Source organism: Chiroxiphia lanceolata, chromosome 17, assembly GCF_009829145.1.
Source record: "Chiroxiphia lanceolata isolate bChiLan1 chromosome 17, bChiLan1.pri, whole genome shotgun sequence".
NCBI classification, from domain to species: domain Eukaryota; kingdom Metazoa; phylum Chordata; class Aves; order Passeriformes; family Pipridae; genus Chiroxiphia; species Chiroxiphia lanceolata.
In genome coordinates, this window is record NC_045653.1 from 10,914,081 (window position 1) to 10,938,659 (window position 24,579).

Below are 24,579 nucleotides of genomic sequence, written 5' to 3' on the forward strand. Positions count from 1 at the left end.
CAGCAGGTTGAGGCTTGGAGGCACCTATTCCCTGCTCACCCTTGAGTCCTTTCCCAGCCACAACTCCCACACAAACGCAGCGAGCCCTGGAGCCAGCACTGATATGGTGATGTTCAAGCAGCAGGGATGTCTGGCTGTGTGGTTCCCACTCGTGTGCCAACAGGAGGGCGATGGGAAGATACAGGTGAGGAGCACCTTCCCTGCCATCTGTGCCTGGAAGTGGCACAAGAACTACATCCAGACACGGAACATCAGGCACAGCAGGTGAGTCTGCTCTTAACTACAGCTAATTCATTACAGCCTTTGGTCCAGAAAGGAATGAGGATGCTAAATGGGGAGGGAAGCCTCAGCACTGCCCACAATACCATTTATTTATTCCAGGGCTGTTTCCATTCAGGAAATTTCTGTACCATCACAATAAAATTAAGGCACGGGAGGACTTCAGGCTCTACCCTCAGATATTGCTATTCGTGGTGCTACTGGGTTTTAAAAAAGCCTTTAGAGCTTTGGATAAGGGCAGCTGGTCTGTGCTTTGCTCATTTAGAGAAGATGCTGCTGCTGCTCTGCCCTCACAGATCTCCTCCCTGCCTGTCTGCTCCCTCAGCCTCCTGCCTGCAGAAGCCGAGTAATGAGCAAGTTGTATAAGGTCAGTAAAACAGTGCCCACCAGCTCTTCCCTGTTTAACATGCAGGGGGGTCAGATACACAGGAAAGAAGCCAAGAACAGCTGGGATGCCTGGGAGAGGAGACCTCCCCAACACAACCTCCAGTCTGATCCCGCGGTGCCGTTAGGTCAGAGCGAGGTCCAAGCTGCCATGTTTGGATCAGACTCTTAAACATCAACCATTCCTGTGGGAATCAGTGTGGATGCAGAGCAATGCTCCATCTAATAGCACAGATCTGGGTCTGTACTTCCACCCACCCGATGAATAGACAGATGTGAGCCGGGGCAGGGTCTCTCTCCAACACAAACTGCAGCCTGACAGCAATTTTGCTGCAGCCCCAGGTCACACTTTGTGACCCTGGATTATCACGGTGCTGGGACCCACTACCCTAAGCCAACGAATCCTGTCTTCTCAATGAGACATCTTGTGGTACAACACCCCCATCAAGAAGGTGCTGAGATCCCTTGGGTGCTCTTGGCTCCACAGCATCACCCAGTGCCCTAAAACAAGGGGTCAGGAGATTGGGCAGGCTCCTTCACTGTGCCAGAAACACTCTTGCAGGAAACACTGAGGAGAAGAAAGGGGTTTTCCTCAACCCTGTCCTTGAATCCTGAGAGCACCAAGCTCCCTAATAGGTTCTTTTTATCACTGAACAGTAAGGCCATGTAGAAAGGTATTTTGCCTCATTGATCAGCTGTTGTATGAGGGTGGGGTTTCTCTTGAGCTTTCATTTGAACCACTCAGATGAGCTAAGACCAACCACAGTAAGAAAGGGAACTACAATTCTAATTTTTAAAATGAATTTACTAGCAAATTTTGTCTCCTACCAGCCTGGCTGTGCTAGGTACATATTTAGTAGATTTCGGAGGAAGAGACAAAAATGAGGACTTACGTGAGCAGCTCTTTCTTGATGTCCTTGGAGAGGAATTTCAGCTTGAAGTTGGTTAAAGTAACTTCCCCTGGGTATTTTCGCTCCTCGAAGTTTTCCTCTGACACTTCTTGCTCATCAGCTTCCGAGGAGGCAAAAGAGTGAGCGGCAGGTTCTGACTGCAAGAAAAGATCCAGGAACAGGGGTTGTAGTGGTGGTCATTGCTGCTGAACTGTGGTGGGAAAGATCCCAGCTTCATCCCAGCTGAGAGTGCAGCATTGCCAACGCTCCTGAGCCCTCTGAAAGCACCTCACAGTACCCAAACCATGGATCCAATAGTCTGTATTTTCCTGGTTTTGTAGGAGAAATGTGTAAAGCATGTCTGTATGTGGATTTCCACGTGGCTTTCCCTCACCCCAGCCAGGGGGTCATGGCTGGATTCCCCACCTGCAGGATTAATGTCAGTGACATACGGGGACATCTCTGCTAATGGGAGATATAAATCATCCTGGGAAACATCACCAGGAGCACCACTGGTGCAAATGAGCTGAAAGGATTTACAACAAAGAAAGCACTGCACACCCAGGGCAAGGAAAGTGGTGGGTTCTTCCTTTGCAACCCCAACAGTTCTAATACCATCTGCCTCCTGCCTGCTTGTCCCTGGCTGATACCTGATAGTACTGACAAAGCTAGAAATATTTCTCTCCTAGGCTCAAAGGACAAACTAGGTGTGTGTGGAGGGGGAGGGAACAGGACAACTGTGTGAGCAAACATGGCATTCAATCGCCCATGAGGGAGATTCAAGCATGAAGAGTCACTTCTCACCTCTTCTGGCTCCTCTTCCCGCTGACGGTTTGGTTTAGTGTAGTCAATGGGCCCATCCCATTCATCCTGGCGGGAGGTCTGGCTGGACTGGGGGGAGGTCATGGTGCTGCTCGTGGCACTGGTGCTGTTTTGGCGCTGCGACACATCTGGGGACTTCATGCTGGGACTGCTGCTGCAGCTGCTGCTGCTGGGAAAGGTGCTCTCCCGTTTGCGGTGTTTGTTCATACTCAAGTCCAGAGTCCCATTTTCATCCACCTCAATGTCCATGGACTGAAAGGTTGGAAACATGCCCAAAGTTAGCAGCTGCCAGCGACTCCCCGTGGGGATCTTGCCCCCATTTGTCTTTTACAGTGCAGCAGGCAGCTTTTCATGTCCCGTCCTCTCCACAATCAGTTATGAGGAACTGAATGAAAAGGGATGCTCTTTCCTAAATATTTCAGGAAGGCGTCATGAAAATGCCTCCCATGTGGCATTTTGACTCAGTTGATTAACAAAGGCATCTAGTGCCACTTAAGATGCCCCATGGGATCCAAAACGTCTGCCCAAGGCTCGGGGTGCTCCATAGGACTTCTGGAAAACCTGTGTTCCCCGGAAAAATAGCTGGAAAATCAGCCTGGATGCAACTGGGGAATCTCAAGTGGCGTCAGATACAGATCAGTGAGCAACTGAAACCAGCTCTGAGAATCACAGAATCGCTGGGGTTGGAAAAGCCCTCTAAGATCATCGAGTCCAAACGTTCACGCAGCATGGCCAAAACCACACTAAACCATGTCCCCAAGTGCCACATCTGCGTGTGGCACTTTCATCCCTCCAGGGATGGTGACTCCACCTGGGCAGCCTGCTCCAGGCTTTGACCACCGTTTTAGAGAACAAATTTTTCCTAATAACCAGTCTAAACCTGAGACTTGGCTTGGCAATGCTGCTCATCTCCCGCGGGTAATTTGAACCACGACGCATCTCCACAGCACACTGAGAGCCAAGATTACCTCCTCCAAACTGCACCACCCAAAGCAGGGAGCAAAAGGGTGATTTGCGATGAGTGTCTGCGTTCCCTCTACACTTAAAAACTGAAACGAAAGGCAGGGTAAACCGAGGTGTTTCTCCCATCCCAAACTTCACGTTTGGCCCCTGGGCAGTGGTCCCCAGGCACATGCACCCACCTTGCCAGGGGCCTCTTGCTGCTTGGTGCTGAGATTCTCGGGCATCTCCCAGCAGCGTGTGGAGAGGTTGAGGATGGCAGTGGCAGCCATGTGCGCAGCCTCAGCGTCGTGGGAGTAGTCGAAGCCTGTGGAGGAAGATGAAGTGCTCTTCACGTAACTGCTGGAGGGGCTGTGGCTGGGGGAAGAGGCCTTTGGAAAAGGTTTGGCTGGAATAAAAAGAGAAGGAACAACACAAGGCTAATGTATAACCGGCACGGGCAGCAGAGAGAGGTTAAGTCAGTCTGACACAGTTAACATATTCACAAGTTCCTGGGGTTATTCCCAGTCCAAGGGCTGGTTTGTTGCCCGAGATATGCAACAGGAGCAATGCCGGCTGCAGCTTGTGCAATGGTCTCTTGGTGTGAAAGGTTAATTCATTAACTGACTCTGCCATCAATACCCAAAACACAAGCGCTTTTCTTCATTAGAGCTACTCCTCGGTGGAAGAAGCTAAAGGAGAAGGCCTAGAAAAGCTTTCTGGCTCTTTTTTTGTCCTCTGTATGTCCATAATTTATCTGCAGAGCTGTCTTATGGGGAGATTTCTAGTAGCACGTTCGAAAACATAAAATTTAAAAAATTACATTATTAGAAAAACCATGGTAATAAAATATGAGCTTCCAAGGATAACACGGTGAAATACAGATTTCCTGACAGCTGACATATCATTTAAATATGCCTGAATAACTGGATTTATTATACAGCTGCCACTCTGTTACTGTATGTCACAGCAGCAGCAGTGCCAACCTGGAAATGCAATTTCTCTTCACACCCTATGAAACAAAACCGAGTATTTCTCAGGGTGAATGCACAATAAAACTTTCCCTAATAATAAATAATAATTTTCTATTAATAAGACTTGAACCTGGTCCCATTCATGGGGGGACCTGACCCACACAGAGTCCCTCTAAGTCAGTAGTTTAAGTGGGTGCAAACAGGGGATCATCTGATTTAGAACAGTCTCAGGATTGCATTCTGAATCAATTACCAAAATCTCCAAATCCTGAATTCATTCCACTGTGCCCTTTCTGGGGGAAACCACCCCCCCTTTAGGGAGAGTCTCATCCAGGGAAGACTCCTAAGCTTTGACCTGATGATAGCAAAGCAAAGACAACCTCTGTTGATGCAGCTATGGAGCAAAGTGATTTCATTATTCCCATTATGAACTTGTAATATAAGACACTATAAAATACTAATCTTCCCCAGCACCGCTTTCTTCCTCGTTGCGTGCGTATATAATGCATATTGACATTAATGGGAGTTATGCACACACATGCAGGGGAATATAAATCCCTCTGGATGAAGATCTCTTTAAAATAAGTTCTCAGTGAAAGGAGCAGATTTCCCCGCTATGATTGGCAATCATATTCATCCTGTCACTTTGATTAACTCATTGGAGGTTTGCCCGAATGGTTATTCTTGTGTCTGGCTGCTTGTTTTCCCGTCCGGTTTAATCCATGTCTTTGTAGCGGGGTGTGGGGTATCCGCCCTCCCAACCTGACAGTATCCAGGATCGGGAGATGCCAATTTCAATTTCACACCGTGGGCTCAGCCATGCTTTTCCATTTCATAAGTATTTCTACCACTAATAGACTCGCAATCAGCAAATTAGTGAAATAAGTGATGAGAAAAAATAGAAAGGATTATCCTAGTGGGTCTGCTGGAATTATTTTTGTCAGTACAATTACCCTGAAAATTCTTTGCTAATATTGCAAATAACACAATCTATTCAACGAGAGAATCACTTGTGCTGGGAAACAAATTACTTTTCCATCAGCCCTAACCCAGGATGACAGTGGCAGTTGTGCTCTCTGGCCTCCATCCAATTTCATTGTCTGATCCTGTACAGATTTAGTACTGTAATAAAGGGAGCTCCCATTGTAGTGCAACAACCAGGATGCTTTCAAGTATGAGCACTTTTTTACAGAGCAGCTGCATCAGGATTAAACAGGATTGTGGAAGTGGGATTAGCCAGACAGAAAGCCCTCTTGAGGCTGCTGACTTCTGCAAACTGGGCTCCTAAATCTTTTTTTTTTTTTTCTCCCTCAGAAAGATGTCCTCAGGTACATGGCTGGTGTCAAAGGGAAGGGGGAGGTTTAGCACATTTGCACAGGCTGTCTCCCCATGCAGTGTCCCTCCTGCCCCCAACAGCCCAGCCCCTCAGGGTTTATTTATCCATTTCGTTTTCACCCACAGTGTTATAACCAGTGCAAGGTCCTCAGAACAGAGCAGAAGTGGGTGGCTACGGCAGGAGAGAGCTGGAAGATAGAGGTGGGTGATCGATAGGTAGCAGAGCTGGAGAGCAGAGCACGGCAGGAAAGACAAATGGGTGGAATGGGTCATATATAAGATGGAAGAGAAGAAAACTGTAATCCATTTAGCTAGATGAGGAAAGACAGATCAATAGATACGAGCTGCAAAACAATGGGGACCATCTGAGGACAGCTGTGTAACTTCTCCCGTCTCGAGACATCACTGAGATTAATGTTCACACTACAGTTCTTCCAAAAGCTGAGGCCAAAGCAACTCTCCTCCAAGCAAAGCTTTACCAGCAGCCATGGGCTCCTCTCATCTCAGCCTCCCCATCCCAGGAGGGATCCAGCAGTTCAGCCCCAAGCCTCTCCCACCACCCCAAAGCCACAATCCCAAGAGCCTCACAACATGCTGACAAAGTCAGAAAATGCAGAAACCCAGCCCATCCCTGCTCCCAACTTACATTTAAAGGCTTTAGGTGAGGTTTCGCTAGTCTGAATCTTTGGGGCAAGCATGCGTTTGCCAAAAACCTGAGCATCAAAACTTGCATAATCGAAGGTGACCTTGGAGTACTTCTCCAGCTCCTTGGCCAGGTTGGCCCGTGGGGTTGCTGGGACCATGTTGGGCCGGTAGCTTCCGTACTGAGGGATCTCCAGTTGCTTCACAAAGCACATAGGCCTGAGGATGAAACAATGAGCAGCAATTATTTCTCCTTTCCTTGGCGAGGTGACTGTTGGGAGGGGACTAGACGCGATGGGGATGTGTAGCTGCACCTTGTTCCCGAGGGCTTGCTGGACATGAGGAGGCAGCAACAGCCCTTTTGCTCTCCCTCAGCAAGTCTGCATCTGGTTTGGATCTCTTAGATTCCATTCTTATTTTTTCATCCTTTTTTTTTCTTTTTTTTTTCCTCTTTTTTAAAAAAACACCGAGGTGTCAATCTCATCCGAAACAGTGGTCCTGCCTGTTGCTGTGGCACGACAGCATTTTCCAACACAGCACAGGAATGGGTATCACTCACTCATGGGACCCATGACACAGGGTGGCACACAAAGGCATGAGGACCCCAGTTCAACTCCACTCCCCACTGGAGGCTCATTGCAGAGCCACCAGGGCCTCTCCCCTGCCTGCAGTCCCTCCTAGAGCCCCGCTTCGGCGGGGCTGCCTATCATGAATCAATTTGTCTTGCATATAAATTGTATATAAATGGCCTATTGTTATTCTCCTTCCCGTGACCTCTTTCCACCAGTGAGTCCTCGGAGCGGGAGCTCCTTGGAGCGTGGACCGTCCTCGTGATGCGCTCAGAGCGCTCTGTGCCCAGCGCAGGCTCCGCTGCAAATAAATAAGTAATCGCCCTAAATGGCCTTTCCAAAGCACTGAGTGCTGGTGCACCAGGGTGCTCAGCAGTCCTGGGGAGCAAATAAATAAATTCATCAGAGCTCGATGCCTTTGTGGGAGTGCTGCTCGGGGCTCGCACCGCGGTTTTTATCCTGCTCTCGCTGCAAAATAACAAACCATATTACGATCCATCTGTAGCCTCATGAATCACATCAGCTGCGGAAGCCAGCATCTATCAGGGACATCCTTAATGTGAGACAGGCCTTTCTCCCAGGAAGATAGAGATGGGCAAAATATCAAAATAAATGTGATTGGTTTGGGAATGAGTGGCAGGTTCTTCTCCTCTGAACTACGTGGGCTAAGGAAGAAAAGCAGGTGGACTTACACACAACTGCCATGGAGTGATTTGTATGTAGCCTAAATCTCCTCCTCCCCCTCGCTGAGTCCACCCTACTTATAATGCTAATATAATAGCCATCATTGGCTGGCAGTTTGTGCTGCAGAGCGATCGGCACAAGTGCCTTCTGCTGCACTGGTAAAACCCTTTGGCCTGTAGCCTCAGCATTAATTGATGCTACAGAAGCAATTCATTGTCCTCAATGCTCTCCCTGGGACCATCAATTAAATATCTCCCCACCTTGGCGAGACCTATGATCATAATAACAGGACTCAGCAGTATCAAGATACAGCTGGAGGGAGCCGTGACGGCCGCTCCTGGGAGCGTGGCCTGGCAGGGAGGGCTGGGGCAGCGCAGGGACACGGTGCTGGGCTTTGCTCTCCCACTTACCTGAGTATTCGGTCAGAGTTGGAGCTGGTCTTCGAAGGATCACCAGACTGGGTTTGTTGCTTTTCATGTGATTTGGCTAATTTTTCAGCAGCAGCAATGGGGCACCCAGATAAACTGTGGGAGTTGGGTTTGTTTGTTTGTTTTTTGGAAAGAAGATAAAAAAAGAGAAAAGGAAACCAAGCATGAGGAATGAGCATGAAAACCTTCATTTCAGGGACCCAGAGCTACACTAAGCCCATGAGAAACATTTCCTTCTTCCACACTGAATGAGTAATGAGACAATCTCATCTTGCACCTGCAATCACATTAACATAGAATCATGATTTATAGAAAGGTTTGGCTTGGAAAGGACCTTAAAGCTCAATTAGTTCCAACCCCCTGCCATGGGCAGGGACACCTTCCACTAGCCCAAGTTGCTCCAGGCCCTGTCCAACCTGGCCTTGGACACTTCCAGGGATGGGGCATCCACAGCTTCTCTGGGCAACCTGTGCCAGGGCCTCCCCACCCTCTCAGGGAAGAATTTCTTCCTAGTATCCAGTCTAACCCTGTGCTCTGACAGGGGGAAGCCATTCCCTCTTGTCCTGTCACTGTGCCCTTGTAAGAAGAAGCCAAAGTTGGTACCTCCTGTGCGTGTTGCGGTTGCTGTTGACGTGACCCTGTCCTGTGCAGCCTGGGGTGGGGCATTTCAACACGTTCTCGTGCATCGCCAAGACTTCAGAGCAAGAAGGGGAAGGGGAGAGGGGAAGGGAAACAAAAACAACTTAATAAAAATCAGAGAGAAGGAAAAAAAAAAAAAGACAAAACCATCAAGTCTTGTACGCTGGTTTCCTAGAAATCAGGGAACGTGAAATGCTGTAATTAGAATTTGCAGAGGAAAAAAAAAAGGATTTTCAAGGCAGTAGCACTCAGGTCAGCACTAGATTAGCATCTCTACACACAGCCTGGGCTTTCTCCTCATTTGCTGATTGCAATCCAGTTTCCCCCATCTAGCCCCTCCTGCCCACCTGCCTTTTGGAACAAGTTCTCCCGATTTCAGGTAGTTTTAAGTGATTGAAGTTGTGCCTCTGCTTTTATCCTTAGGACTGGTCTTTGTTAGATTTTTTTTTTTCTAAATTTTAATCTTCAGGATTATTGCTTCCTGCAGCGCTGACCTTAGAAGTAAAGAAAATAATTTGATCTGCAAGCTTTTGCAAAGCACACAGCTTGTGTTAGTTATTTATTAATATTTTTTCTCGCATTCCAGCCTGTGAAGATAGCTGTACTTTCTCCTTGTTTCCTGTAGTTCTGTGTTTATGGCAGGTCTGCAACCTTTGAAATTACTGATAAGGAAGGGCTCCTTTTTTTTTTTTTTGTGGTCTATTATGCCATTATCATAAACATGCAACCTTGATTTTTATGTATCTGTGCAGGGAAAGCTATTTAGGATGCTGGTAGAGAGGCAGAAATAAAATATCTCTCTATGCATATACAAAAATCTGCTATGATGATGATAAATATTTTCTGTAGAATAGGTGAATCTTGATATATCACCTTGTGAATTTTACAGTGATAAGAGCATAGAAGAACACTCAGCTATCCTCTACATCCTGAATGACTCCTCTCCTTTCCTGCATGTCCACATGTTTGGATGGTAAGGAAGAACAGTATCCCCCTTCTTCCCAACAAGATATCCCATATAGGGAATAACATGCGACTTTCAGTGTAAAGATGGGCACTGCTTAACACACTCCTGGAGGTGGGCAGGCATTTTTAAAGCCCCCCTTTGACTTTCAGAGAAGGGACCTCGTTCTCCACAGGATGGTGCTAAAAATCTTTAAGAAGGGCAGGACTTCCAAGCAAATCTCCATTGTGTTTCCTATAAGTAGCAATAACACTTTGGTGGATAGCAGCATCCAGGATCAACCTGGAAAAGCACCATCCCACACCAAGAACTCTGTTATACTCCAAGGAATAACTCAGGCTTGTACTAAAGACTCAGCCATAAAACTCACATCGTTTGGGATTATCTGGAGAGCTTTGAGGCAGCGCTACCCATCAGATGTGAAATTCCCCCTAGGAAATAAGGCCTCAGAGTAATTTAAGCAGCCCTTGTTGTCCCCCCATGTACTCACTCTCGGGGGGGATCCTGTCTTTGTGCGGGCAGCCGGAGAGGCTGCGGTGGTGAGGGTAAAGCCCCGTGACGTGGCCGGTCCCGTCACAACCAGGAGTCGGACATTTGATTTCTCGCTTCTCGGGTCTCGAAGGATCTGAGGATTGTGGGGAAAGGGCGGTGGGGAGCAGGTTAGTGGATTTGGAGGGGAAGAGGTGGAAAGGAGACAAAAAACTGCTGAGGGTGCTTCCCCTACCACTTTTGCTGTCAAACAGAGAGAGACTTTGGGTTTGGATGTTTTTTTCCTGGAGGTGGAATTGTAACATGGGAAGTTTCAAAAATTGGAATCAGTAAAGTAATTTGAGGGAGAAATCCAGTTTGGAGCATAGAGCAACTCACAGTGACTGAGCAGGCAGCCAGCTCAGTGGCAGAGGATGCCAAAGCCCCTGCCCCTCGTGTTCCTGTGGCCAGACTCCTATCTCTACTTTAAAACCCCCTTGTGTTTTAAACCAGCCCTGCATCTCAGACTCAGATTTTCAAGGTCAATGGACAATTTAGCCAAGCAATTCCTCTGCTGAGAGGAAGGATGGTGTAAGGCACATCATCATTTTGTGCATTCACTGTTGACCTCTAGGATGTCCCCATCCCTCTGGGCATTGAGGATTTGTGGCTAAATTCTCCCAGTGGGCTGTGAGCTCCCCCACCATCAGCCTGATTATCACTGGGTGCTGAGCAGACAAGTTCACCTCTTTTATTGGGAAAGGAAGGAGAGGCTTGCCCCTGTACCTTTGCCGTAGTAGCTCTTTCGGATGCTGTCCAGCGGTTTGCTCTGTTTGTCATCCACCTGGAAGTGCTTTACGTGTTCTCCTGGCAGCCGGCTGGGCTCCCGCACGATTTTCACCTGCTCAGCTTTCAGTGCGATGGCTTGTTCCAGCAGCCCCAGGTTCCCCCTCGTCATCATGTCGTACATCTCTGACTCGTCGGTCACGGCTGATTTCTGGGACCGGGCGTCGTCGTCCTTGTCATCGTCCGACCGGACCTCCACGATGACCGAGTACTCGGGCTTCGGGCTGAACTGCCCTTCACAGTGGCTTTTCTGGGTGTCCTGAGAAGTGTGAGGAGCTTCTTCGCAGATCACTTCAGGAGCCATCTCCTCCTCCTCTTCATCCTCGTCTTCTTCCTCTTCTTCCTCCTCCTCATCATCCTCCTCCTCCTCTTCCTCCTCCTCATCATCCTCTTCCTCCTCCTCCTCATCCTCTTCTTCTGCCTCAGCCTTCTCCAGTTTACAGGACTCCTCGCAGGTGGCGTCATCCCGGTGCTCCGGACACAACTCGCTGCTGCGCTCGCTGGTGACCTCGATGACCTCCTCTGCATCCTCTGTCTGGATGATGATCTCCTTGTCGCACTCCTCCTCCACCAGCTCCTCTCCCGCATCCTCATGGACCAAATGCACGACGTCGGATGGCGGCTTGGAGACCTGCAGCTCTGCTTCGGGCAGCTGCCCCTCGATGGCGAGGGTTTCCTCTGCTATTTGGCCCAGGTTTAGGAGGGAGTTGGCAATTATTTCTTGGTAGCTGCTGTAGTTGGCCTTGCTGGGCCCAGACGTACTTGATGCTGTGTTTTGTCCATAATGGGTTGGTTTTGCTGGGCTTCTCTCTGAGGAGGGGGGAAAGAAGGAATAGAAAGAAAAAGGGAGAAAGAAAGAAAAGACAGAAAAGAACAAAACAAAAAAAAAAAAAGGAGGAAAAGAAGAAAAGGGGGAAAAGAAGGAAGGGAAGGAAAAAGAGGAGAAAAGAGGAAAGGGGAGAAGGGAGGAAAGAGGGAATGAGGAAAGGGGGAAAGAGGAAAGGGGGGCAAAAAAAAAAGGGAGAAAAAAAGAAAGGGGAAAAAGAAAAGGAGAAAAAAAGAAAGGGGAAAAAGAAAGGAGGAAAACAAAGCAAATATGTAAACTCATAAACATTTCTTTTATTGTATTTAAACTTATCTGAAACCAGAGCCTGGCTGTTCTACCCCTGGAGCGGCCTAATTTATTGCATTTGAGGATGGCAGCTAGAAAGGGAATTTCCACATAGAAGGGAAATCATGGGGGTTCAGATTTGCCGTATTCCCAGCTCTTCCTACCCTCTCACACATACCCCACCCCATCAGCAGCCATCTCACTCCCCTGCTCCCAGTGCTCCCCAGACCAGGGCTCCAAAGCAGTGAGCAAGACATTGTCAGGACCCTCGCTGAAGACCCATCTCCTTTGCTGGTCACTTCTCCTCTTGGATAGCAGCCGGATGCAGCCAGGGTCATGACTCCTGCTGAGCCCCTCACAGCACCAGTGTGAGACCCCGGCTGCCTTCCCCGCTACCACCTGAGCCACACAGCAAGTTCCTCTCTGCTTTCCGTGTGTCTTTCCCCAGGGAGCATCCCTGGTGGAAAAGCTCTCGTTTTTATGACGCTGGAGACAATCGATGTGTGTCCCCTCTCAGCTTAAGCAGAGCTTTGCTGTGGTGCTTCCACCCAGGGCAATAATTGAAGGACCCATCCTGTACATAATTCAGAGGAGCTATAACTCCTGGTTGTTAACACTCCCTGCCCTTTCTTCATCTGCAGAACACAGTTCTGCAATCAATAATGATAAAGCACCTTCTGCCTGCTCGGGGCTGCGGGTCTCCTCCTGCTCCATCGCCTCTGCCTCATCCTCCTCCAGCATCCCCTCCGACTCATCGGAGCCAGACTCCTCCTTCGCCTCGGCCTCCTCGCTGCCGTCGCTGTCGACGTTGTAGCCTTCATCCAAGGCCAGTTTGAGCGGGTGGGATTTTCTCTTCGACACCAGATGTTCGGCCTCCGCATCCTGAAGTTTCCTCTTCTTTGCCAGAGGGCAGCTTTGTAAACTGCAGATGGGGTCAAGGAGCAGAGAGAAGGCATTGCCAAGTGAGAAAGGCCTGGCTGCCTCATCCCAACTGGTTAGGCAAAGGCAAGTGGGACAAATACACAAATACTATCAAAAAGACCATCCAGCAGCCCAGATTTTTTAGCTGGTTAAACTCTGTGTGGCCAGATCTGCTCTCAGACCATGATTTTGTGCAACTACATCAACTTTTTTTCAGAAATGAGAGCACAGATGCTGGGATGCAGCTTCCTTGCAGCAGGATCAGCAGCTCCCAGCACCACTGTTGGTGATGGGCATCAGGACCATGAAACCAGGCAGGGGATGCAGAACTGGCCCCTGGGGCTCGTCCACCAACTGCTCCAATTTCACCATTATAGGGTGATGATAACCATCAGTTAAGGCATGGCCTCAAAGGCAGCCTGTGTTCTTTTTTCCCCTCCCCATCCATAGAGACACTGAGCAGACCAAAATCTCTGCCTGTCAACAGCTCCCACCAACCCCTGGCACCTGAGTCAGGTACTTCTGCCATGTTTTGGGGTCTGTAGGAAGGCTGCTGTCAGCCTGGAGAGACAGACCTCCCCAAGATCCCCTGCGGACTGATGGAGAGACAGAAACCAGCTCTCTCGTGGGCAGATTTGGGACAGACAAGTTGGGTTGCTACTCTAAATCAGATTTTCTCCAGTGAACCTCTGCGTTTGAGTTTCTTACTCACAGTTTTCCACTCCACTACCTCCAGTGCAGCCTCACCTTCTGTGTCTCGCGTACTTCCCACGGATGTGTCCTGAGCCGTTACAGCCTGGGGTTGGACAGCTTGAGAGGGAAACAAGCAGAACATCAAGAACAGCAATAGGACTTGGGGAATTACTGTTTAATTAGAAGTGTATAAACTACGGTCAGTTAAACAGGTCCTGTGCCCAAGGAACAAAATAACTGCAAACGGGAAGATAATTTCCCTCAAATGGTTCAGTTTGTCCCTTTGAATTCCAAGGGAGGAGGGCAGGAGAGCAGGCTTGCAGTTTGCTAAAAATTAATGAAATTACTCACCCCATTTAATTAGATGAATGGGTTCACTATAGTTTTATGAGTATGTTTAATTAAAGATTTGCGTGTGTAAGAGCAAGCTTTTAAAGGCAGACAGCTACTGCGCTCTGCCTCCCCGCTGCCACTCCAGTTTTCTTTTTCTCAGGAGGAAAACATGATTTTTTTCCTTATTTGGTGGCTTATCAAGAAACTAGAGTTCCTTACAGCAAGAAATGGGTGGCTTTTAGAAAAGTAGGTCAAGGAGGTTTTTGGCAGAGCACTTTGGGTGAAGATCACCGGGACTAAAGTCCTCAAAAGCACCTCAGAGCCCCACTTTTGGAGGGATGAACGGGATTTAGGTGACCAGATCTCCCAACTCCCTGCATTTTTTTTTCCCTGTTGCTCTGCAGAAGAGGATGAGTTAAAGACTTGCAGGGAGCTCTGAGCCACACTCTCAGCCACCACTGCCTTCGCTTGAGCATCCCTCAGCACGGGACCACGCGCCTTCCCTGCAGGGGTAATTAGTCCCAGCTTCAGGAGCTGTAAGGGCTCCAGATAAGAAGCATTAAAGCAAACATTTTCTGGCAAAACCAGATTATGGCATTGATTATAGGATGCCCAAGTGACTTGCCTGATGTCTGAGGAATTCTGGAGTCGTGTAGGATTAATAACCTCATTTAGCACTGTATCACCCTCAGCCCAGGAAGTTGGAAGCGCTAATGAAATCTCTCGATGACAGTGCAAAGAGAGAAGGCATCACCAGCCCAGAGGGGATCTGGCCAGCCTGTTATTCTTAGAGTAAAAAACACGGGACAGCATTAAATAGTACCAAGTGCCAAGTCAGGCTTTAGGGACTCGGAATTTCTGCTCTCAGCAGAGAGCTCAGCCCTTGCAAAAAGCTGAGGACACGGAAGGTCTGACTGCACTAATGGGTGTAGCAGCTCTGGGGGCACTGGTGGGTTATTAATGGTTCAACTCCCCACAATACAAGTCAGATTGCTGTGTTCAAAGAATATAGTTCAACCCAAAAGCAGAACAGAAAAGGGCTGCTGCACTGTCAGGAGAGTAAGAATCCTTCCTCCAGGGAGACCAGCTTGATTTAGGTTAGCAAAGCTGATGCTGAGAGGGCAAATGGTGGCAGCATATCCACTAAGGGGACACAGCTTTCTGGCTGGGTGGAAGCTGCACCTCCTGGCTCCTCCAAGTCCCCCTTCCTGCTGCCCCCTTTGCTTGTGGCCTGGTTTGAAGCATTCTCCAATACCTTCATTTGGGGGATGGGTCCCAGCTCTTTTGGCATCCACACACAGCCCAAGCCCCACCACACCCAGGGTCTGGCCTGGCAGTGAGGTGTCCCTTTCTCCAGCAGAACATTCAAGGTCAGACAGAAAAAGATCTCATCCCACTAACATGTGCAACTGGAAGCGGGAGCTCCCCCCTTTGCTGCTCATGATCTAAAAGTCTATTTAATTTTAATTGCCCTCAGTCCTGACTGAGGCTGCTGTGTCCCGAGCAGCCCCAGACACGCTTCCAGTGACTGCACACCAAGAGACAGAGCAGTGTTTATGTCACCAGTGACTTGCCTGAAAAAGGCTTATTCGGTGGGAAACAAGAGCAGCTCTGATGAAGATGTTACAGGCTTTTATAAGTTTCCCTGTATCAATTAAAGCTAATTATCCCCCACCCCATTTTTGATGTGGTGAAACGAAGCCTGCAATAAAAAGTACGTAGGAAAGAGCCAAGTGGTTGAGCATCGAGGTTTGCCAAGGCAGGTGCCGATTTGGGATGTTTCTGGCTTCAGTGTGTTAATTTAATGCCTTTAAAAAGCACCAGCACAGAGGTGATGCTCGACATGCTCTGGGCCAGGTTTTCCCTCCCCTCTCTCCTTTGGGGAGGTTTCGTGTATTTTGGCAGGAGTCCCAAAAGGGGAAAGGAGCTTCGAGGTCTATTAGAGCTGCTCTCCATCTCTCGAAAGCCACCACACCGACCAGCTCTCCCCCTCTCTCCAGCCTTCATCTGCTTGACAAAAGGGCTTCTTATTGTTATGCAGACGATGCCCTGCTTCCAATTAGTCGATTAATCGTCCAGTTATTCAGGCAATTAGGTGACAGCTGCAGAGATGGCTTTGTGGAGCACTCTGTCCTGCCCCTTAGATATGTCACCTGCTCCAATTACCACCTCCACTCAAGTGTTCAGCAATAAAAGTTGGAGAAGGGGCATGCCCACCTCTCGTTCCTCCCGGCTCTCCAGCGTAATAGGAGAGTGGAGGAGCAGAAATGCTCTGAAATTGGGTTGGTTAAGGCCCAATTACTCTTTGACACACACGGCTTTCTAAGGAAGGCTGCTAGGAGAGGCAGCCCCTGCTATTAGTGCCTGTCCAGGTTAAAGACTCCTACCTTTTGCAAAAGCCCTTGTGAAAGGTTTAATGGGAGCTTAGAGGTGGGGGAGGCTGTTATATCTATTAAGAAGCTCTGTGGGGCTGCAGAGGCTCCACTCCTGCTCTTTTGGCTGCTGCTGTTGGCAAGCCAGCACTGCTAAATTAGTGACAACAGGACCTCAGTGGCTGAACAGAGGACATGGGGCCAAAGGAGGAGCATCTGGCACGAGAAGAGATGTGACACTATATTGTTTGGAGGGAGTAAGAGGCTGTAAAATATGTGGAAAAGAAACTATGGTTAGTTGGTTAGTAGGATGTTGTCCCTAATGATCCTGGAATAGAAAACATGGGCATTAGATTTTGCTGGGGTTTAGATGTGGGATTGGACAGAAGGTGGCTCCAGTCTAATGTGACCCTTTCCAGAGCTTCTGTTTTCATCCCTTTAAGTCTTGTGGTTCCTGACATGTTTTATCAAGTGGTACCCATAAGACTTGGACACAACAAGGTGCCCACCGATATAAGCCCCCCAGCAAGACCTCCACCCCTCTAGTCCCACAGGTTTGCTCCCCACACACAAATTCCCAAGTTGAGGGGCTTATCCCAACCCAGTCCCACCATGTGCCCCCCCCCGCCGAGGAGGAGCAGGGTCCTTACCTCACCTCCTGGCCGATGAGCTCCGTGGGCACTGGGCAAGGGGGCAGATGCAGCAATGGAAACAAAAACAGGTCAAACACACAATAGGGGTGCCCGGCCCCACCTCCAAGATATCCCTCTTCTCTGGGGGGAACTCTCCTGCCTGCAACTGTGTTGTCTCCTCGGGCATCCCATTTAGGACAGAAAGGGAAAATCTCTCCTGCTGTCTTTTACTGCATGCCAGCCTGTAGTAAATCATAATCCTGCCCTGTAAATCCTCATATCTGTGCTTATTTTCAAGCATGTCAGTGCAAGTTTGCATCTTCAGGGACCACCTCTCTTCTCTGAATGCAGATAACTTTGAAGTCATGACTTTGGAGCTATACTGACATGCCTGTAACTCAAACAAGTTTAAGTTAAGTTTTCTCGTGCCTTCTTCTCTACATTTGCCCTTAAAATCTGCTCATCAATTTCTTTTTCCACAGTTCACAATTGTTTTACTGCAATGGGCATATTCACATCTAAACCACCATTTTTCTCTTCCCCTTGTCACACTAGACTAAGCCCCTACCAATGCTCAGACAAATGGTAGGGGATAAGTTACTTGGGGTTTAGGGTAAACAACAGTTTGTAGGGGTTTCAGGGATTATTCCCCATTTGTGAATAAGAGGACTTCTCACTGCTCACAGTGAGAATGCAATAACTTCACATCATCATAGCTGAAATCTTACATCCAACCAAGAATCCAAATAATCAGGAGGAAAAAAATCCCTCAACATAAGTTTAAATTCACCCAGGCTAAAAACCATAACACGTTTGCTCAATTTGTTTGAGCTAATTGGGTTTCCTGGGATCCAGCTCCCAGTGGGATGACTCACAAGCTTCAACAAACTGGAGGCAGTGGCAAGTCCCAAGGTGTACATAATAAATTACCTTTTCACGTGGAGAAACCCAGATTCAAGTGTGGGGAAGGTAGGGTGTGAGAAAATAAATAGAATTAGGGGGCTCTCATTTGCAACCTGAGTGAGCACCTTTGTGTATGTGCAACAAAGCAATGAAATCCAAATATCCAAGCTTGGTTCAACACAACTGGCAGCGTCTGGGTTTGGGGTTTTTTTCAAAATATGCAGATGCTGTGAAAAGCAAGATGAGGACAAAGGAAGGTGGTTCAGCCCTGCTGTAGGATGAAGCTGCAGTCCCTGCAGCCATCACACCTTTCCAGCCTTGTTCATTCCTCACTTCCAGCCAGCTTTGTCATTTGTCAAATCCACAACCATAAAAAGGAACCAAAATAGATAGGCTGGTCTGTAACCATCACACATGGGTGTGGGACCACCTGAGGTGACACCCCGGGCTCTGCCTCAGAGCCCCTCACCTTCTCCCGAAGAGAAAGCGCACAGAGACCTGCACTTATTTTCTTTTTCCTTTTTTTTTTTTTTTTAATCAGAAAATAAACAGCAATCAAGCTTTGCATTAACCAGTCATTTGTCCCCTCATCCCTGCCGGGGAACAGCCCGTTTGCTTCTCCAGCATGAGCTACTTCTGCCAGGCTCTCTCAGATGTGCGACTTCAAAGCCGCTGGCAGAGTGAGCATGATGAAAGCCCCGGGAGCTGATCTGAAGCTCCAGTGATTGCCATCCCCTACAGCAAACCATGCACGAGGGCTTTTTTTTTTTTAATTTGCTTGTTATTTTCCTCCTTCTGGTTGTAGAGGATGAGGGTTAAATATCATAAGGACCTATATAGGTTTGTGGTTGGGAGTTTTGCAGGATTTTTAGAAAAATTTCGGTGGGGTTGGGGAGTGGGGGGCAGTGAGAGTAACTTAAAGAGTTAAGCCTGGACCTGAAAAATCAAAGCCTATTTGGAACAAGCAAAGTGCAGGGAGCTCAGGACTGTACAGCCTGGTGCTGTGGGATAACCAGCTGCTCACCTCTGACAGACTTGGATCGCGTGCGTGCTCTCTTATCGTCATTTTCTAAACTCATCTGCAACGGAAAGAAAAAAATCATCACTGAAAGAGAACAAGAAAATTATCATTAAAGGACAATCTTGCATGTGCTTATTGCTTTGTGTAAATACCTCAGCAGCAGGGAAAGCTTTCCCGTGTTTTTGAGATGGAGGTTTCTTGCTTTGATGCAATTGTTCAACACACTGTGCCCAAACTTAGCAAGTTTAAATTAATTTCCACATCCCAGGACACAGGAAGGACCCTCTGTTTGTTAAGTACCACAGAGGGACAGACACCCAGATGTGATGCTCAGTGATGGAGAACAGCTGTGCCTGAGATTGCACTTGTTAAGGGCAGAACTAATTTCTCTGGGTTTACATCACAGAAGTGCCCTGAGCACCCCAGTGGAATGCCAGCATGTATTCAGAAATCTCTGAATGTGTGTCCGAGGTGGTCTCCTGCCTGAGAAGGGCAACTTTTTACAAGTGCCCTAAAGAGCAACCTCTCCTCTCTTAAATTTGCCACAAAGAGGTCTGAGTCTAAATAACACCCCCAACGTGGACATCAAACAGGAGGGTCTGCAGGGAACACGAACATGAATAAGTAACACTGGGGACTTCAAAGTGCTTGATATTAATTAAACATCACCACATACCACAAGGTAGCAGAAGGCTGAAGTGCAGCCACCTCTGGGGTGCAGCACCCAAGCCCTGGTGTCAGGGAGGCTTTGAAATCAGGCAGTGCCTGGAGGTGGGAGCAGGAAAGCAGGGACCTCCAAGGCATGGCAGAAAGACACAGCTGGAATAATATAAATGGGATTTCATTAAAGTTGTCAACAGAGGTGCTGAAGTGGTCAAAGAGCTGTTTTACATCTTGCCCTCGACACAGATGCTCTCTCTGCAGGCAGGAATGTTTGGCAGCAAATGCCAAGGGGAAACAGCAGGATTGGGATGTGAGCAGGGACAGGGATCATAGCCTGGTAGGCTGGGGACAAGACAATTTGGGGTTTACTGCAGTGTTACCACGTGGGACATTTCCTCCTGAGACAACAACAAGGAAAGAGAAAAGTGGGGGAAAGGACCACTTACAAGTAGGATTTGACGTAATAAAAACAAATTCACTTTAAAACATCCTCTACAAGGCCCAGTTAGAGAAGGATCCAACCAGCTCCTGGGCCATCCCCAAATGAGGAGGTTCCAGGCTAACCCTCCAACACCCCTGAGAGAGCAGGGACACCAGCAGCTGCTCCCCTTGGTCAAGGGGCAGGAAGGGACACACATGCAGAGCACATGCTGCTCTGCTGGCAGCAGGGATGATGCCGGTGTGATATGTGCCACTGCATCCCCACATGCATCTTAAAACCCTTTCTTGATGGATGGGCCAGGGGTCCTCACCCTCAAAGGATGCACTGCTTGGTGCTTTCCCTGAGATTTGGAGGCAGAAAGGAGGAAGGGAGGGAGGCTGTTGGGCAGGCAGGGAGAGGAAACCAAGGTCCCCAGCCTGCGGGGCACCACAGCTAAAACCACCCCAGAGAGGAGGGATGAAATTTCTCCGAGTACCTCTCTCCTTTCCATTGCCACCCTCCAGAAATTCACTGTTAGCATGCGATGATTTATGTGATTTGTTAGATGGGGAGGTTGGAGAGGAAAGGAAAAAAAAATAAAAGAGTGGTGGTGGGGAATCAAAACCTGGAGCAATTTCTGCATCCTGTCAGCATTCAGCTCGTGGCACCGCGGAGTTGTGCTCCACGTTTATTACAATCTTCCCAATAACACAGCAGACAATTACTATAATTTGTATTTTTAAAGCCCCGGTTCCCTGCGGACCAATGGCTCACGTTTAAAGTGTGGAGAGGAGCAGGTGTCACAGGGACTTCATTACATTTATGAGCCTTTCAACGTCGGCGTGTGCTGAGCTCGCTCCCTAATGCCGCCGCACGCTGACAATACAACTAATACCTTGGATTGCTGGGAGCCTCCAACCAAAAGGAATTTCAGAGGGGGTTTTTTCTTTCTTCTTTCCCTTTTTCTTTTTTTTTTTTTTTTTTTTTTTTTTTGACTGATCCCCAGGGAATTGGCACATGTTGGGCTGGTGCCTTGGCAATGTGGGTTTCCTGCAGATCAGTCATTTGAAGTGGCAGAGGAGGTCGGGCTCTGGGAAGGGCAATGGGCATCACCTGCAAGGGGCCAGCCCTGGCCAAAAAAAGAGGCCACAGGGCCAGCATGGAAAAGCAAAGCAAAATTTTGTTTTCCTTAACCCTGTCCTTCAAGGACAGGCAGGGGGGAAGGGCTCAAGCTGCTTGTCTATAAATGTGGAAGATCTATAAATAAGAGAAATCCAATTTCATGTAACATTTGTCTTCAGGAAATTAGGTATCACTTCCCAGGTAACATCCAGGCTCCTCACTACACCACAGCACCTCAAAGTAATTCCTCACATTGCCTACCACACCTTTTTCAAGCCAGGATCAAACACTCTGGGAAGACAGGAACACACTTTGTTACCACATGGGCAGTGGGACAGGAGCCACTAAGACAGGAACAGACTCAACCTTGCTCAGGACCAAAGAATGCAAAATCCAAAAAGGCTGCTTGCCTGACCTACTGTATAAAATAACTCCAAACCCAAACTCCTAAATTATTGAGGGTTTTCCCCATAGGGAAGACCCCTTTACTTTTTTAGAGAAGTTGTCACAGCCTCACTGCTGTGCATTTATTCCACTTGCATCACAGGCAGGATGGGGTGAGCTCTGCACTCCTAGACAGTTTTCTACCATCAGCTTTCTTTTCTCAGCTTAAATCAACAGCAACAGCATCCTCAAAAATCCCCACTCCCCACTAAAGTGCCAAAACACCAGGAAGAAGATCCATTTCAGAGCTCAGCCCCTGCTCCTCCCAGGCAGCTTAAATAACTGGCACAGCCATGACTACGCTTCAGGAGCCTCTGTGCTATCGAGCTCAGATGCAGGAAGGTTACATGAAACCACTGTCCTTTATTGTTGCCTTCTCAGCCAGAAGCCCTCTAGACAGACCATTTTAATGCAGAATTCCAGGTTACACAGTGCATGTTTGCAGTCCTGGAGACTGGTAGGTCTCCTTTTCATTAGGTCTCTCTCTTGTTCACATAACAGCCAGGTTGAGAAGCTGTCTGCATCTCACTCTTATTATTTTAACTCTGAATGAAAACAAAGCAATCCAAGGGGAAACCCGCAAATAAATTATTGCTACCAAATACCAGCCACAGGCATGTTAGTCCAGCTAGAAAATACAGAGGTTTATTCTGCTCCTCCTCACTTACCAATAGGTTATGTCTAAGATTGAATCAAAATAAGCATCTAGCAAGGTTCCTAGCCCAGTGCTGCAGGAAAGGACCCTGTGCTGGGTCTCAGGGTACTTACTTCAGGATTCAACTCAATGCTCTGCCATTGACAATCAGAGTAACCTTGGGAACATCATTTCATCCCTGAGTGCCCCCTTTCCCCCCCTTTTCTCTCTAAAGGGAAGAAATACCCCCTGCACCACGGCACAATGTGTTTGCCCCACACTGAGGAGCTCCCTGACACAACCAGAATACAAGTTATAATGATGATGTGTCAATACTGCAAATATAAGTCAATGAGGTTCAGACAGATAAACCTGAGAAAGAGTTTAACCCACTGTTACAACGTGAATTTTAACAGCCTGATTCTACAGTAAAGGTCTTGTTCTGCTGCCAAGACAGTAATACAGCATGGATCCAAAGTTTCCTTTTATGGAGTACCTACAGGGTTGATATTTTCTTCTTCCTTCTTATCTTAATACACATTTCCTTTCCAATGGGAGACTAAGGGACATAATAGAACATAAACCCACTGGGAGCCCACCATGTGCTGATGCCCAGGTGTGCCTGGGCTTCGACAGCTCTATGCAAATCCATGCCATTAAGGGCCCTGCTGAAATTCCCCCTGGTCAGCAGTAATACTTTATATGTATTCAAGAGCACCACGGAGCTCAGAGAAAATAAACATGCTGAAAAAGCCTTCAGCTGGACAAAGAGAGGTGAGGATTCAGCAGGAATATTTATTTTACACCGAAAGCAGCAGAGCTTCCATCAGTGCTTATTTGTGGACATAGCAAAATGCCAATTGCAAGAAGCTGCATCTGAGCTTTAGAGGGACAGACGGACACACAGAACCTCCATTTTTAGCTTAAAAAAACCCTAAACTTACATTTGCCTAGCAGCAGAAGGAAAATGCCAGAAGAAATGACATTTTTCCCACAGAATTGTTGAAAAGTAGTTTTCTGCTTGGTCCTCCCCGTCTTCCAGATCCAAAGAGCCCCTTGATTAACTCCTGAAGGGAAAAGTCAGCAAAACTACCCTTCAGCTCTCACCAACTGGTGAGGACAGGTTTGAATGGCCTGTTCTGATTTCTTCTCTTTTTTTGAGGGGGGGAGGGAGCATTTCCCCCACCCTACCAGGAATTCCTCTTCCTTGGCTGTTGCAGGCTGAACATGGGCAGAGAGACCTTGACCTGGTACTCCAAATTTCTCCCCCTTGCTCTCTGCAAAGTACCATGGCATCTTTGGTCACTGTAGAAAATGAAGAGGATCTTATCCTGCTGGAGCTTCTTTAGCTGTGAGTTTTTCAACAAGTAAGGGCCGATGGAGGAAGAAATACCCTTGATCAACAGTGTGCCTCTACTTTTAAAAAAAGGCTCAATAGTAGCTCCCAGCTGCTATTTTATAACCACACTCAAAGATTAGAAGGGTTTTTTTTTTTCCTCTTCTTCCTTTAGGGTCTTCCTTGCTGTTTGATTTAAATCCTCCTGACGTTCCACCTATTGTGAGTCCTGTCCTCGGCTGAATAAACTCCTGCCTGCCTTTTGCTCTGACTGCTTCCAGGAAAGGACACCCTGCGCGGTGTTCCCGGGCTTGGAGTCGGGGCGGGGGGGGGACGTGTGTGATTTTTCCTTGATATGTTCAGACGCAAACCCACAGCTTGTACCCACCTCAAATCCAACACTACAGCTGTGTCACAAACATCCTTCCTGAAGCCGTGCTGTCAGCTTGCATTTGCAGGAAGGGTCCAACCCCCACGGAAAGCACCCGGTGCTGCCAGTGAAACGCAGCCGAGCGCCTCCCGAGCGCCGACGCTCTGTGGCGATGGCAGCAGCATCCTCCACACAGCAGCATCCTCCACACGAGGGAAGCGGAGCAGAAAAGCTGCTCCTGAGCATCACGTCTGACACAGCCGCAGCTGCACCGTGCGCGTCCGGGCCGGGTGATTTCATACGCTGTAGTTTGAGTTGACATACACTTTCCTCTTGACTGTCTCAGAGGGCTACAACACGCAATCCCGACGCCAGGGAGGCCTGAGCGGCTCCGTACGTGCCGATGGCTCTCACGCCACAGGAGGAGGGGTAGGGAAGGCGGGGTGGGGGGGAAATAAATCGTAGTTCTTCAACCTCATTGTTTTCCAGCTAGGTAATAAGCTGCCTTTTCCACAAGATTATCCTCGACTGGCACCATGTGAAGGGGTTGTTGAAGTGAGCTACGTGCGTCTCTCCAAAGAGGACAAAATAACCAGCGCTCGTGGCAGGGATGGGCTCTGGTGACCCCACCACCATCCCTGCTTGTCCTGACAGCAGTCAGCCTTCACCAGCAAGCTGCCTGCTTTTCAGCTGCACCCCAGCTAGGTCCCTATGGCACAGGAAAATAAAGATTTGGGACA

The 24,579-nt window shown here is 48.3% G+C and overlaps 1 protein-coding gene across 5 annotated transcripts in view; it reads right to left on the reverse strand.

Moving 5' to 3' along the window:
- The window catches only part of MYT1 (myelin transcription factor 1), a 66,411-nt gene that overhangs the window by 17,031 nt on the left and 24,801 nt on the right, over nucleotides 1-24,579 (reverse strand). For 4 of the 5 annotated variants that reach the window (XM_032704608.1, XM_032704607.1, XM_032704611.1 and 1 more), the window contains exons 3-14: nucleotides 18,853-18,907; nucleotides 16,944-16,974; nucleotides 13,643-13,705; nucleotides 12,649-12,896; nucleotides 10,804-11,673; nucleotides 10,040-10,174; nucleotides 8,550-8,640; nucleotides 7,929-8,042; nucleotides 6,270-6,484; nucleotides 3,518-3,723; nucleotides 2,358-2,627; nucleotides 1,557-1,711 (exon numbers count right to left, since the gene is read on the reverse strand). In XM_032704608.1, the coding sequence (XP_032560499.1) occupies nucleotides 1,557-1,711; nucleotides 2,358-2,627; nucleotides 3,518-3,723; nucleotides 6,270-6,484; nucleotides 7,929-8,042; nucleotides 8,550-8,640; nucleotides 10,040-10,174; nucleotides 10,804-11,673; nucleotides 12,649-12,896; nucleotides 13,643-13,705; nucleotides 16,944-16,974; nucleotides 18,853-18,907 (2,453 nt within the window). The remainder of the gene's footprint in view (nucleotides 1-1,556; nucleotides 1,712-2,357; nucleotides 2,628-3,517; nucleotides 3,724-6,269; nucleotides 6,485-7,928; nucleotides 8,043-8,549; nucleotides 8,641-10,039; nucleotides 10,175-10,803; nucleotides 11,674-12,648; nucleotides 12,897-13,642; nucleotides 13,706-16,943; nucleotides 16,975-18,852; nucleotides 18,908-24,579) is intronic. The other variant, XM_032704609.1, reaches the window with a different exon arrangement.